The 14,480-nt window shown below is 33.5% G+C and overlaps 2 protein-coding genes across 2 annotated transcripts; one reads left to right on the top strand and one right to left on the bottom strand.

Annotated features, from left to right (window-relative positions):
* Positions 1–3,328: 3,328 nt before the first annotated feature.
* Positions 3,329–5,068, top strand: LOC133292017 (probable protein phosphatase 2C 43). Its single transcript, XM_061490389.1, has 4 exons — positions 3,329–3,605; positions 3,956–4,320; positions 4,506–4,742; positions 4,820–5,068. Exons 1-4 carry the CDS (start codon positions 3,329–3,331, stop codon positions 5,066–5,068), a joined length of 1,128 nt encoding a protein of 375 aa, XP_061346373.1.
* Positions 5,069–7,251: 2,183 nt separating this feature from the next.
* LOC133291995 (actin-3) lies at positions 7,252–9,700 on the bottom strand. The gene is made up of 5 exons (XM_061490357.1): positions 9,627–9,700; positions 9,350–9,425; positions 8,859–9,252; positions 7,950–8,563; positions 7,252–7,622 (listed from the first exon to the last, which is right to left on the bottom strand). Exons 2-5 carry the CDS (start codon positions 9,407–9,409, stop codon positions 7,557–7,559), a joined length of 1,134 nt encoding a protein of 377 aa, XP_061346341.1. The 5' UTR covers positions 9,410–9,425; positions 9,627–9,700; the 3' UTR covers positions 7,252–7,556.
* Between the last annotated feature and the right edge of the window lie 4,780 nt (positions 9,701–14,480).

Genomic DNA, 14,480 nt, shown 5'->3' with positions numbered 1-14,480 from the left:
AAAATGGGAGTAGCAGAGATGATGATGTTAAGGTGGATGTGTGGTTATACGAGGATGTACAAGATGAGAAATGAAGATATTCAACGAAAGGTAAGGGTACTACCGGTGGCTGAAAAGATGCGAGAACATAGATTAAGGTGGTTTGGGCACGTAATGAGAAGGCCCCTGGATGCTCCTGTAAGAACAAAAGTTTGTTACCAAGAGCTCAACACAAAGAAAGGTAGAAGTAGACCGAAACTTACTTGGGGGAAGGTAGTAAAGTAAAATTTAATGGATTGGGATATAGATTGACGGACAGTGTGCCTTAGAACGAAATGGAGAAAATCTATATGCATGGTGGAGGGTTAGACCCGTTGTTATTCTTATGTTCCATATGGTCCCTTTTTAGTCCTTTTTCCTCTTCATCTCCCCCCTTTCTTCTTTTCCCCTTCTTTTATCACTTTTATATTTATATTTATATATATATATACATATTATTTTATTTTATAATATATACACATATATATATATATTATTACTATTTTATTTATTTATTTATTTTTATTTTTTATCTTTTTTCAACCCTCTCGTATTTTTTATTTGGGTTCATCTTCCACCTACTCCAATTAATTTAGGATAAAGATGTTGTTGATGTTGATATTTATATTTAAATTAATTATTCATATTTATATTTTTAAAAAATTAGTCATATTATAGTATTTTAATTTGTATTTGTATTACTTTATTAAAAAAAAAATATGGTAATGGTAATGTTAATCAAGAGGAATTTTATTGGAAAAATGGCAATTCTCCTTTTTGGAAAGCCACGTGTGATGTCTGGCATAAACTGAAACCTAGATTGGTTTGGGAGGTGGGGGATGGTTTATCAATTAGCTTTTGGGAAGATAAATGGATGGATCATGAGCACAACCTAGCCAGTCAAGCAACTATTATGATCCCTCAATCAGAAATTGGAAAAAAGGTTAAGGAGTATGTGAATGCTGATGGGTTTTGGGATTGTGGAGCTTTGGCTAATTACCTGTCAGAAAGTATTATTCAGTCAATTACAAGTGAATTACCTCCACAATTAGATAGTGGTGTTGATGGATTTCGGTGGAATATAAAAGGGTCCAGTGGGGTATCTGTAAGACATTTGTATAGTGCTTTGCTTAATCAAGATGGTGAGGATGTTAGGCAAAATGGTATCTGGTTGGTTATCTGGAAATTAAATGTGCCTAACAGGTTCAATGTCCTACTTTGGAAGATTGGCCATAATAGGCTGCCAACTCGAAGCATGCTTGCCAATTTTGATATGGCTGATCCAATCTGCCTTCTTTGTCAGCTGGAAGAAGAGACAATAATTCACATGGCTAGGGACTGTATCAAAATTAAAAGGGTGTGGATGGAATTACTTAACCCTGCTCTGTATGAATTGTTTTTTAATGCAGATTTGCTAAACTGGATCAAACTGAATTTGACGCATGTTGATATGCTGCAGTTCAATGATCAATGGCCCACTGTTTTTGCTATCACGGTTGCTTGTGCGTGGAGGTGGAGAAATGGAGTGGTCCATGGAGAAGAAGATAATTGGTTGGCTTACAAGAGCCAATTGATAATGCAGCAGGTTCGTGATATTTCAAGTGCTTGGACCCAGAATCATAATGGTAGAATCCATAGAAGATCTGCATCTATTCCTGTTGGTTGGTATCCTTCGGATGCTGGCTGGATTAAAATTAATACAGACGGGGTTGCTAGAATTCTTGGTGGTGAAGCGGCTTGCGGGGGGATCTTAAGGGATGACACTGGTTCTTGGATTCAAGGTTTTGCATACCACATAGGTAAGTGCTCGGCCTTTGTAGCTAAACTGTGGGGGGTTCTTAAAAGGGCTTGAAATGGCTTGGAATGGTGGATGGAGACGCTGCTTATTAGAAAGTGATGCTAGTTCAGTGAACACTGTGCTCACCAACAATGGAGGAGCAGCTCGAGAGTCCCATTTGGTGACTCACATTCGAGCATGGTTACAAAGAGATTGGGAAGTTCAACTAGTCCATGTCTATCGAGAAAGTAATGGGTGTGCAGACTGGCTTTCTAAATACCCATTGGATCATCCATTATAGAGTAATTTTAGAGTTTTTCATTCTCCTCCGAGATTCTGCTTTTGTATTTGGCTGATTTTTCCTTTGTTTGCAATTATTGCAGGGTGTTTGTAAACTGAGTTTTTCTTGGAGTTTTTAATCGCTCCTTATCTACCAAAAAAAAAAAAAAGATAGGCTTGGAGCCTTAATGGTCATGACTTTCAAAATAATTTTTTTTAATGAGTTCATATATATTCTCAAAATGAGTTATGCCGAGCAAGTCTAACGGAGGTCAAATTATAATCCTTCCGTTTAATTTACACCTATACACTGCCAAGCTTTCGTAAACTTCTCTCTGTCAACTACGTGTCAATTTTCTTCCCCAATGCATTATGCACTTTCTTTAGAAACTATTTTCGTAAGAATATCCAAATTGATTTATAATTAATTAAAATTTAATTTTTATCTTTCAATATTAAAAATTATTATTTATTTCTCTAATTAGTTACTAATGATAAATATTAGATAAATTAATGTTAAAGCAGTAGCATATTGGCTAAACAGAAAAAAGAACAAACACACGATTGCGAAAAAAAATTATTTTTCTTTTTTTAATTTTATTTAACCAAAAAAACATGATAATAATAGGGTTCTTCAAGCTTTAAATAGACAAAATAAAATAACAAAAAAGTAAATAACTATAATCATGCTAAATCAGAGGAGATAACGCACAATCAATGCACACTCAAACATAATCTAAAAATAATAAAAAGAGAAATAATTAACGATTATTGAAAAGTCCTAAACTATCAAATAAATTATAAAAAAATCCTATCCAAGTCAGTATGCATCATAAATCACCCAAAGGTATTTAGCTATTCTCTTTCAACACTAGTGACAGACCATGCACATTGGTTTTTGTAATTCAAATAACAAAGCTTACAACCGAAATTTCAAAGATTCTGTTTTATTTCCCTTTTCTTGATTAAAAATTTGCACTACTCACTACACTTCATAATAAATTGCATTTATTTTCCCGCAATTTTCCTCGGCTCAAGAAACAGTTAGAACAGTTAGAATCTTTTTCTTTACACTCGTTAACCGTCTTGGTTATTGTCCTCCAATTCTTGCCTACTAATTTCAAAGTTACAATCTTGCGAACACCGTTTCCTGACCCAAGCAGTTCCTATATAAAAAGATCACATTTTTCTCATCTGGGTATTATTCATTTTCAAATTCAGAAATCCACATTGTGATCTCTAGAGAAACCCAAGATGTTAGCGTGGCTTGCAAATCTGATTTTGAAGTGCTGGAAGTGTATCAGGAAGTTTGCTGTCAGGGGCAATAATGATGCTCTGCTGTGGTGCAGGGACCTTGTGCAGCATTCATGTGGTGAATTCTCCTTCGCCGTGGTTCAGGCCAATTTTGTTGTTGAGGATAATAGCCAGGTTGAGACTGGTTCTGATGCCATCTTTGTTGGAATATATGATGGCCATGGTGGTGTTGATGCTTCCCGTTACGTCAGGGACAACCTCTTCAGGCATTTTATTGGTGAGAGTCTTCTGAGATTCTTTGAACTTTTCTTGTTTCATTTTGTACTTCTTTTTCTTGCATATGTATTGTTACTTTATAATCATTTTAGATTTTGGCTTCTTCTTCTTGTTATTTTGATTGACCCTTTTGACTTATATGATCTTGTACCCTGGTGGTTTTGGTTTTGTTGCTTTGCTCTAATTGCATAACTGAGTAACATTGTTTTCCTTTTCCTCTTCCGTCCCCTCTTTTTCTTTTGGTTCTTTTCTTTTTCTTTTTTTCTAATGTTATTTTGGCACGTATAGTATAGCGTTGGTACTGCATTGGTAATAGCAGTTATGGAAGTTTTGTGTTGAACCTGATTGCAGGTAATGCTCAGGAGAGACGTACTATATCTGAAGAAAGTCTAAGGGATGCTATTGCTGCTACCGAGGAAGGGTTTCTGGCTGATGTTGCAAGAACTTTTTCAAGTAGGCCATTGATAGCATCAATGGGTTCTTGTTGTCTGACTGGTGTTATCTGGAAAGGGATACTACATCTTGCCAATCTTGGAGACTCACGTGCTGTAATTGGTTCTGTTGGTGAATCTAACCATATCATTGCTGAGCAGTTGACCGTTGAACACAATGCTAGTAGAGAAGAGATTAGACAAGAATTGATGTCTTTACATCCAGAAGATCCAGAAATTGTGACTTTTAGTCGTGGATCATGGCGAATTAAAGGCATCATTCAGGTTTTCTTTTGCTTTTTTTTTTCTTCACAAAGAGTTTGTATAGTAGTTTAATTATATATGTTGCCTTTTTTTGTTTTGCACTTCTGTTTCTATGTAGTTGGTCATCATGACCTTTGTGTAATTTATTATTATACAATTATAACATCAGGTTAATTTTCTTGCTCACTTGGGAACTGATATATTAGGTATCAAGGACTATAGGAGATGCATATTTGAAGCGACCAGAGTTTGCTCTTGGTCCAGATCACCCACGGTTCCACTTGCGTGAACCTATTACTCGACCTGTGCTAACAGCAGAACCATTTCTGCTTTCAAGAACTTTACAACCCAATGATAGATTCCTTATATTTGCATCTGATGGACTTTGGGAACTCCTCACTAATCAGGAAGCAGTTGATATTGTTTCTGTAAACCAACGAAATGTATGTGTTTTTTTCCTTCTGTTTTCTTTGGGTATGAAAAAGCACTAACTTTTTTTGTATTTTTTTACAAACTCTAGGGGATTGCAAAAAAACTTATTAAGGCTGCTCAAAAGGTGGCAGCTACAAAAATGAGAGTTGAATATAAAAGCCTTCAGAAGATTCGTAGTGGGGCAAGGCGGGATTATCATGATGATATCACTGTGATTGTTGTCTTCATAGACCATGAGTTGTTTGAGAACACAGTTACTGTTCCAGAGTTATCATTCGTTGGTTTCATTGATTCGGCTGGACCATCAGCTTTTCAAATTGAACAGGCAACTAGGTGATACAAGGATTATTTCTAAAAACTATGGCAAATAAACTTTTGATTGGCTCTGCCTAGTTTTAGAATAGGAAGTTGAAAAACAAAATAATAGAATTGTATGACATTACACACAGTTTTTCAGTATACAATTGTTGTACATTTTGAATATTTCTTGGTACGTTTGAAGGTTCTTGCATGCTTATTTTCATATACAACCTCATGTTTCAGAAATTTGATGGCTTCTTTTTTCTTTTCTTTTATTGGTTTTTCTTGGAGGTGCTAAACTTTGCAATGTCATAACTTATATACCCTGAGTTGAAGCATGATTTAATCCTTATTACTAAAATTTGTTTGAATCAGGGATTTCCGAATCCCTTTTGATCATATTTTTTGAAAGAAATCTTTGGGAGTCAAGTATGGCCCACTTCCAACTCAATTTTATTTCATATAAAAATAAATAATAAAAAAATTAATTTTAAAAATTGACTATTTTATTGCACTTTTATTTCATTTATTAGAGTTTTTTTTTTTCAATTTTTTTTAAAACAAAAATAAATTCTTATATTATCATCTTATGAACTGATTTGTACCTTAGCGGTTCTCTTTTGCTTTGCTTACTCGCAAATTTTCTTATGTTGGTAGCTGTCTCTAAACCTATAATTTATGACTAGAGGTGATGGTGGTGGGCTTCTAGTTGAATTGTGTCTTTTTTAATTTCTTAAGTCAGAAATCTAACTTCAACCCCACGGAATCTATAATAGCAATGGAATGATAGAGTAATGTAAATATGCAGTCTAAGAATTTTTCTTTTCCAGAGAGATATTTTCAAACAGTCAGGGAATGCATTCAAATATACAATAGCCACTTAGTTTTGAAGTACACAAAAGCTGGGAAAAAGTAATGAAGTTAGAAAAAAAAAAAAAAGCTTTGAGTTAAAGGCAAGTTAAAGCATCAAAACAAAAGCATATAGTGAAGAATCAACATCAAAGGAAAACATAATAGGTTCAAATTATTGGTTTTCCTCGTGAGATTTGATACCCACTTTGAAATACTCAAACACGCTCGGGCAAAAGGTTACAAACGGGGAAAAAACAGATTATGAAAAACGAAAGTAAACAGTTTTCTATATGGATTTAGCCTAAATGAGTGCATGCGGGTCTGTAAGCTAGAAGAGATAGATTCCCTCAAGAACTTATTAAACAGCATCTCAATGAGCTTAGGAACGATGTTTACAGTGTATTCCATTGTACAACTCGTAGCTATCTGTATCTCATTCGGATTGACACAATTATTTTCCCTTTTAATCTCATAAAGTAGATAATATGGAGATGGGAAAGGTTACTTCCACACACACACACAAATAAATAAATAAATAAAATCGCATAATTTTACATAAGAAATATATGAACCATTGATTTTTGGCAGAGAAAAAAAAGAGAGGTAAGGAATAAAGATAACTATTCTTATCTGATTATGTGGAGAAAAAAATATGTAAAAGTATCATGGCTGATTAGAGAATGGCAGACAAAAAAGTTCCTCATACATTCAATCACTAATTTGTGATTAGAGAATGACACAGAAAGAAAAAAAGAATGATGCATCTGCAGCTCATAATCACTTAAAAAGAGAGTGTATAGTATATTCTTAAAATGGTGCGACAAATGATCTGTGCACAGTACCTCGTACACATTTAGTTAGTGTGTGAATTTACTGGATTGTAGCCTTTCCTTTAGTTTCATACATTTAGGGACAAACTCCTTAAAAAACAACAAAGAGTTGCCGAGGAATTTTGACCTTGTGTGATGCAACGGATGAATCACTTCTAGTTCATTAGTTGTTTTGTGAGAATTTCTCTTGCACATACTTAAATCAGTGAGTGTATCTTATGTTACCACTTTCAAGGTATACCAAATAAAAGCAGTACATTTTATGTTCTCTCCCCCTCCTAATTTCCAGTTCCTACTTGGTAGTTCCCAGCATCATTTTTTTTGTTAGATATTTTCTCCATACTGATTAAAAAGGAGCATGGTTTATCAAGCGTAATTGTCGCGGACACTCCTGTTTTAAACTCGGTGGCAGAACTCTCATAAGCAATTATTATGCTGATACCAAGTTGGCATATGAACTGTAGGAAAAACATCAATAATTAAGATAAAAGATTGGACAGCAATTAAAAATGACTTTTTCGTTGCAGAGAATTTATAAATCAAGCACATAACACTACGTTAATCAGCATACTTAATGAAAAGAATTGTTCACTCAACCAAACCAAATCAGTAACAAGACAAATCTCTTCTACAAGAAAATGGGGGGAGGGGATTGAAATCTTACATATCTCGCTAGCCTTCATGCTCTTATCCCAAGATATCAAGAAAGGAAAACACAAAGAAACATGATAAAAGAAATGTAAAGAATAAGACATGAAAGTTCCTCAACCACTTGATGGTATTTCTGTAGCTATATATATAGTAATTTCCCCGGTCCACCTCTCGCTCTGCAATGATTTAAACTTAGAAGCATTTCCTGTGAACGATCGATGGCCCAGATTCATCAAATTCTGCCTTTGAAATCCACATCTGCACATGGAAAAGAAAACATAAGAATGAAGCACATTAGAACTGAGCCTCTGTAAACTACATTTGTTACTTTCAGTGGTTTGAGTTGACTTCAGCAAGTACTGTACTCTGTCAAGCCCCACAAGCACAAGGAAAAAAGAAAATATTTTGGACTAGTTTGATTCCTTTGAGCCATCTGAGTATTGTGTTTGTTGTTTCCTCCAATTTTGTTGTTACTATTATGTTTTTCTACTCATTGTTGAAATAGAATTTCCTGATTTATATGTTCCATTATCTTTACAAAATCCAACAGCTTCATGTATATGCAATCATAGTCATGAACTTTACCTGTTGGAAGGTGCTGAGGGATGCCAAAATGGAGCCTCCAATCCAGACACTGTACTTCCTCTCTGGTGGTGCTACAACCTTAATTTTCATGCTACTTGGTGCCAATGCCGTGATCTCCTTGCTCATCCTATCAGCAATGCCTGGGAACATTGTGGAACCACCACTCAAGACAATGTTACCATAGAGATCCTTCCTAATGTCAACATCACACTTCATGATCGAGTTATATGTTGTTTCATGGATTCCAGGAGATTCCATCCCAATCATGGATGGCTGGAAGAGAACTTCAGGGCAACGGAATCTCTCAGCGCCTATCGTGATCACCTGCCCATCAGGTAACTCATAGCTCTTCTCAACAGCTGAGCTGGTCTTGGCAGTTTCCAACTCTTGCTCATAATCAATAGCAATATAGGCTAGTTTTTCCTTCATGTCCCTCACAATTTCACGCTCCGCTGAAGTGGTGAAAGAGTATCCACGCTCGGTCAAGATTTTCATCAGGGCATCGGTGAGATCACGCCCTGCAAGGTCCAAACGCAGGATTGCATGTGGAAGGGCGTAGCCTTCATAGATAGGAACTGTGTGACTGACGCCATCTCCGGAGTCCAGAACAATACCTACAACAACAAAAACAGCATAGAAACCACATCAACTCATTTCAATGTCAAGGCATACCATTAAATGGCTTATCCTTCAAAAAATCTCATTCATCATTCATGACACATACTCATAATGAAACGAACACAAAGTGTGACATCATTAACACCAGCAAATTCCTCCTTACAAGACTAAAAAATAGGACAATAATATATATAAACACATGTATGTAACATGCACCTTGTAGCAAAGAATCAAATTACAAGTGGGAAATTGAGATTGAAGATTGAAGATTGAAGAATGAAGAATGATTACCAGTTGTACGGCCACTAGCATAAAGGGAAAGGACAGCTTGGATGGCGACATACATAGCAGGAGTGTTGAAGGTCTCGAACATGATCTGAGTCATTTTCTCACGGTTAGCCTTTGGGTTGAGCGGTGCTTCAGTGAGAAGAACAGGGTGCTCTTCTGGAGCCACACGGAGTTCATTGTAGAAAGTGTGATGCCAGATCTTTTCCATGTCATCCCAGTTGCTAACGATGCCATGCTCAATTGGGTACTTCAGAGTCAAAATACCTCTTTTTGATTGAGCTTCATCCCCAACATACGCATCCTTTTGTCCCATCCCAACCATCACACCAGTGTGACGTGGACGACCCACGATGCTAGGGAACACAGCCCTTGGAGCATCATCTCCAGCAAAACCAGCCTAAAAAATAAACACAAATTGAAGATACATATGTTATGTAAATAATAGATTTCTTTATAACAACCAGATCCTGAACACCAAAGGGCTTGATCCATACCTTGACCATTCCGGTTCCATTATCGCAAACTAGAGGTTGGATATCTTCAGCTTCTGCCATTTTTGTTTATTGATTGCTACAGAAACAAACCAAATTTGCTAGAATATCAAAAAAAACAACAACAACAACAACAACAACAAAAGTACAACATGTGATCCGAGGAACACAAACATGAACAAGATACTAGGAAACATGACAAGGAGTTTATATGCCATAAAGCAATTAATCAAAGCAGAAAAACAAGAGATTCAATTAGAAGAAGACAGGATGTGTGTACCTCTGGAACTAAGGAAACTCTTGTGACAAAGTGTTGTGTTGGGTTCTCTCTCTGTGTGTCTGAGCTAACCGCCCGGAGGTTTTAAAAAGGCAGGTGTCGCAAATGAAATTCGTCTAAAATGAACGGCAAATTGCATATCTTCCAATCCTGACCGTTTGTTTCGAATATCTGATCAACATATCTGATCCACGGCCCACATTTATTGCTGGAAATAGCTGGCACCGATACACTTTTCTTACTTTCCAGTTAGACTCATTTCTCACTCCAATCTCCTAAAATACCCCCAACTCTATATTATTGATAATTCCCCTTTTTCACTATATCATTTATGAGTAATCTATGAGTAAGGATATTCTATTTATCAAAAATTATTACTGCTAACTTATTATTTATCACATTATTATTGGATAAAAAAAGAAAATATTAAAAAGTTTTTGAAGAGAGATAAAATATTAATCTAATGATGATTAAATAGGTAATAAGTTGGTAGTGAAAAATTTTGGCAGTGAGAATATCTCTCCTCATCTTTTATTCAATGTATTTATTTCTGTTTTGTTGAAATTGAAATCAAGGTTGTTAAATGGTAATACATATTGTGTATTATTTCATCTTTTTTTGATATTATATATTATGAATTATATTAAATCGTAAGATACAGAAATATAATAAAAAATAATTTAAAAATATATAATGTACTTAAAATCATATAAATTCAAGTCTCAAAAGGAATCCAATCAGCTAAATATATAAGAAACTAAAATGCTAAATTTATCAATCATCAAGATTAATATTATCAATATCATCATTATCAGCATCTATTTCTGACATAATTAATTCATCATCCTCTTTATTAGGGTAGTCATTTATTTGGCTTATCTCTCATTTCATATTCGACCGTATGAGATCCTTCTTTCTTAGTATTCTTGTTGACAATATCATTTCGTTTGTCAAGAAAATTGCCATTATTTTGTTCTTGTATGATGATGTCTTTACTATTTTTCATTCCTGTCGGCTTTAAGATTTTGAAGACCTAAAAAATAAAAATATACATAATAAAATATATATTTATTTAATTATTATTTTTACTAATATATTTTTCAAATTGATTTTTGAATTTAAATTACAAATCAAATCTTTACGTTTTTAATGTTAAAAATTATAAATTTTGATTTATTTTATTATCGTATGATACATTATATAATATCGTATCGTATGATACAGTATAATACCGTCCAATAGAACCCCTTTCTGATACACCCCACGATATGTATTGCTGAACTTGTGAATCATATCGAATCATATGAATCGAATCATGTATCGTACGATACTAATAACTATGATTGAGATGTCTCTCTTTTCAAATTTCATGATTCCTTTCTTAGTTTATTGAATTTTTTTTATTTTAAAGAAAAATAAAAACATTTAACACGCGCGCACGGACGCACGCGTGTACGTGTGCGCGTACACACATATATATAGGGGTAGGATGTAGTAACAACCAATTAGTATTACTACCAATCAATTATTTCACTGTTAGATCTGTTGATCCAACTATTATATTTATTTTTATCTTTGTATGGTTATGATTCTCCATATTTAATACTTTATATTTATTTTCGCCTTTGTATGGTTATGATTTCTTATATTTAATGCTTTCACATTAAATACAGGGAATCATAATCATACAAAGATGAAAAAAAATGTAACCGTTGAATCAACATAATCGATTTAACGGTGAAATGGATTGGTAGTCTATGATGCATCGACACTTCAAAAATCCTAACGTATCGTGTCCGACACTTTTCGACACCCTGATACACCCTGACACTCTAACACGTATTGCAGAGACTCAAAACATGGTTCTAGTTCCAACTATTAGATTCGTTGTGTTACGATAACCATTTTATTGAGTTTAATATAAATATTTGGGATATTTTATTTTTTTTGCAAAATTGATGGATATTATAAGTTTAGCTTTATTTTTGTTAAATTATTGAATATTAAATATAATATATACTACATAAATTAAAAATATGTGTCTCGTGTCGGTGTCAGTGCAACATAATTGATATAACCCTAATTGATTGTTACAAATATTATAACCACACACACATAAATTGATTGTGTAACAACTCTTTTCTTATTTAACTTATTGAATGATAATATTATCTTTAAATATAAATATTTTTTTACGGAAAGAATCTTCGCGTATCTCATTTTAGCATAATCAGGTTTAAAATGATTAACAATTATGAAAATACTTAATGAAATATTTGATAAGGAAATAGATTAATGTCACTTTTATTATTGATGAATTGAATTAAATTTAATTCATATAATTAAACTAAATCAATGTCACTTTTCTTTGAAGTACCAAATTTATGTTACTTTTCCCTTTAATTTATCTTATTTATGTTATTGAATATTTATGTAGTTTTTTTAAATATATTCAGTATTTAATAAATGGATGTTCAAATACAAATTAAATTTGTAGCTTTAAAAAATCCATTTTATGTTCCTTTCCATCTAAATTCTAAATCCAATGTAAATAGTTTTTTTTTCTCTTTGTTTAGGAAAAAATAATTCAAATCCTAAATTTTATGTTATGTATCAACTTAATCGAACACAATAATTGTTATTATAAATTCAACATTGACATAAATTAGCAATTATTTTTTAATGTTAGGTAAAAAAATATGAAATCCAAAGAAAATGTTTCAAGGAATATAATTAATGATAAAATTTCATTTAAAGCATAATTTTTTTTTATTAAAGATACAGATTCACTACTTAATTTCATGATTTTATCAAGCATGCCCTTGATGAGTGGATTTGAACCTCAAATGTGTAGGCATTTGAGCTTCTATTCCAAAGTCTTTGAACTTCAATGTCCGATGCAACGAGTACTCTGCTATTTAATTAGTGCCAGCACTATATATAATATCAACATAATATAGTAACTAGCTGGATATAATTATCACATGATGAAAATGGAAGGGTAATTCAGGTAAAGGAAAAAGGCCCTATCAGTAAAGTTAACAAGGACTTGTTATTTGGAAGAAGCAGCTTTTCTTCTTCTAGGGTGTGTGTAATTTTCACTCTTTAAACTTTTTAGTGGCTAATGGGGTTGGAGTGGGAGTAATGATACATCATACATGGGACGGTGCAAAAAGTGAGAGGGTGCATACATTACCAACTCAGCATTGAGTTTGCAATTGTCGAGAGATCATGTCGGGGTGTTTGGCTGCTGCGGTCGAATCCACTCACGCTTTTCTTCGCTCCTCCTTTTTCGTCGTTCGGATTGATCTTTCGTTGACCATTTCAACATCCAACGGTTGATGCAACTTCTCGTTGCCATGATCAAAGACGTGCAGCGGATAACAACAAACCGAACATACAACGTGGTTTCCCATTTCGGACAATCTTCTTCCCACGTTGACCACCTCCCTTTAGGATTAGCTGAGTTTAATAACGTCCACCTTGACAAGTTAACATGAATGGAAATAGATCATGTCATTTGTTAAATTAACATGATTATATTATGTGGAGAAATTTTAATCATATAAAGAAAAATTAACTGTGATAATTTTTTAACTATTTATCCTCGTATTGTTTCTCTCTTTTTATTATATCCATCTTTATATTATTACAATTCATCAATTTAATATGGTTATATTAATTAATACATGACAAGATCCACTATCATCACTACAAGTCTAAGAGGAAAAGCAATGAAAAAATCATTAGCTTTTTACTAAAATGATACATCAAATTGCAAAAAATGTTGTATTCCCTATGTTCGGTATCTCTTTCTCCAAAAGGTTTTTCTTTTCTTTATTATTATTATTATTATTTTAACCTTTTGGGTTTGCAATGAGAAAAGAAGAGGAAAATACGCGTAACGTTTGGCCTTTTTGGAAGACCCTTCTCTTTCGTCGAATACTTTTGTTCCTCACAAGGGTAATTGAAACATATATTTTTTTCTGTTTCGAAAAAGTTGAAATTGTTTGTGAATCCCATTGAAGCGCAGCGTAAAAAAATAATTCACTCTTTTTAGTTAAATAATTTTCTCAGATTCAAATCAGAAGGCGTGTGCTTAGGAATTGAAAAGGAAATAACTACATTATATCTGACACTGCCTGAGAATATTGAGAAGGAATTTTATTCAGTGGAGAATGAAATTGAACACGTGTGTGGTGTTCTTATCTCTTTTTATTCTTGGATCAATTTTTTGATAGTGGAAGAGGGAAACGATAATCCCAATAGTTACTTCTAATCACTATTTAGCTCTAATTATTTTTTTTGGAACAAAAGGGGAAGCAAGCTCTAATTTTATTTTAGATAAAGGAAAAAATCTTGATTTAGACTTTTTTAGTCAACAAATGTTACGCTGATCAGCGGGGAGAGTGCTGTCACCCAGGATAGATATCTTGTTTGAAGGACTAAAATGCCAAAAATAAGACTTGAGAAATTAAAACATTAATAATATTACAAGGACTTTTAAGTAAATAACTAAAACTGGCAAAAGATCAAGGCAACTTAGGTGCACCCCACAACTGCATTGTAGAAATCTCCTTTTGTTTTCTTTTATGTGTTGTTTGGCAGGAGATTATTTTAAGATACCCAGAAAAGTAAGGATGAGATTTTGAAAATACCATATTTGGTATCATATTTTAGAAAAAAAATCCGAAATTTTTTCCTGGAAAAATAATTTTTCCGAGATTCCTTCTTTAGCGTAATTTGTGGAACAAAATATCACTCAAAGGGTGGAATTTTTCGATTTCCATGGGTCAGAAAAATCACATAATATTTTGTTGACAAAAATACCCTCCATTGTCTTTGTCTTTGACCATG

This window comes from Gastrolobium bilobum, unplaced genomic scaffold (genome assembly GCF_033153095.1).
Source record: "Gastrolobium bilobum isolate Gb01-03AN ecotype WA unplaced genomic scaffold, APGP_CSIRO_Gbil_v1 utg5369, whole genome shotgun sequence".
Taxonomy (NCBI): domain Eukaryota; kingdom Viridiplantae; phylum Streptophyta; class Magnoliopsida; order Fabales; family Fabaceae; genus Gastrolobium; species Gastrolobium bilobum.
This window is presented reverse-complemented; position numbering and strand designations above follow the sequence as displayed.

What these genes read in the sequence shown, in the direction of transcription:
- LOC133292017 (XM_061490389.1), top strand. Translation starts at nt 3,329, where the DNA reads ATGTTAGCGTGGCTTGCAAATCTGATTTTGAAGTGCTGGAAGTGTATC. An exon ending in CCTCTTCAGGCATTTTATTG is followed by an intron (nt 3,606 to 3,955) that starts GTGAGAGTCTTC and finishes ACCTGATTGCAG; the next exon opens with GTAATGCTCAGGAGAGACGT. An exon ending in GAATTAAAGGCATCATTCAG is followed by an intron (nt 4,321 to 4,505) that starts GTTTTCTTTTGC and finishes CTGATATATTAG; the next exon opens with GTATCAAGGACTATAGGAGA.
- LOC133291995 (XM_061490357.1), bottom strand. Translation starts at nt 9,409, where the DNA reads ATGGCAGAAGCTGAAGATATCCAACCTCTAGTTTGCGATAATGGAACC. An exon ending in ATGGAACCGGAATGGTCAAG is followed by an intron (nt 9,253 to 9,349) that starts GTATGGATCAAG and finishes TTTATTTTTTAG; the next exon opens with GCTGGTTTTGCTGGAGATGA. An exon ending in CCCTCAGCACCTTCCAACAG is followed by an intron (nt 7,623 to 7,949) that starts GTAAAGTTCATG and finishes TTCCATGTGCAG; the next exon opens with ATGTGGATTTCAAAGGCAGA.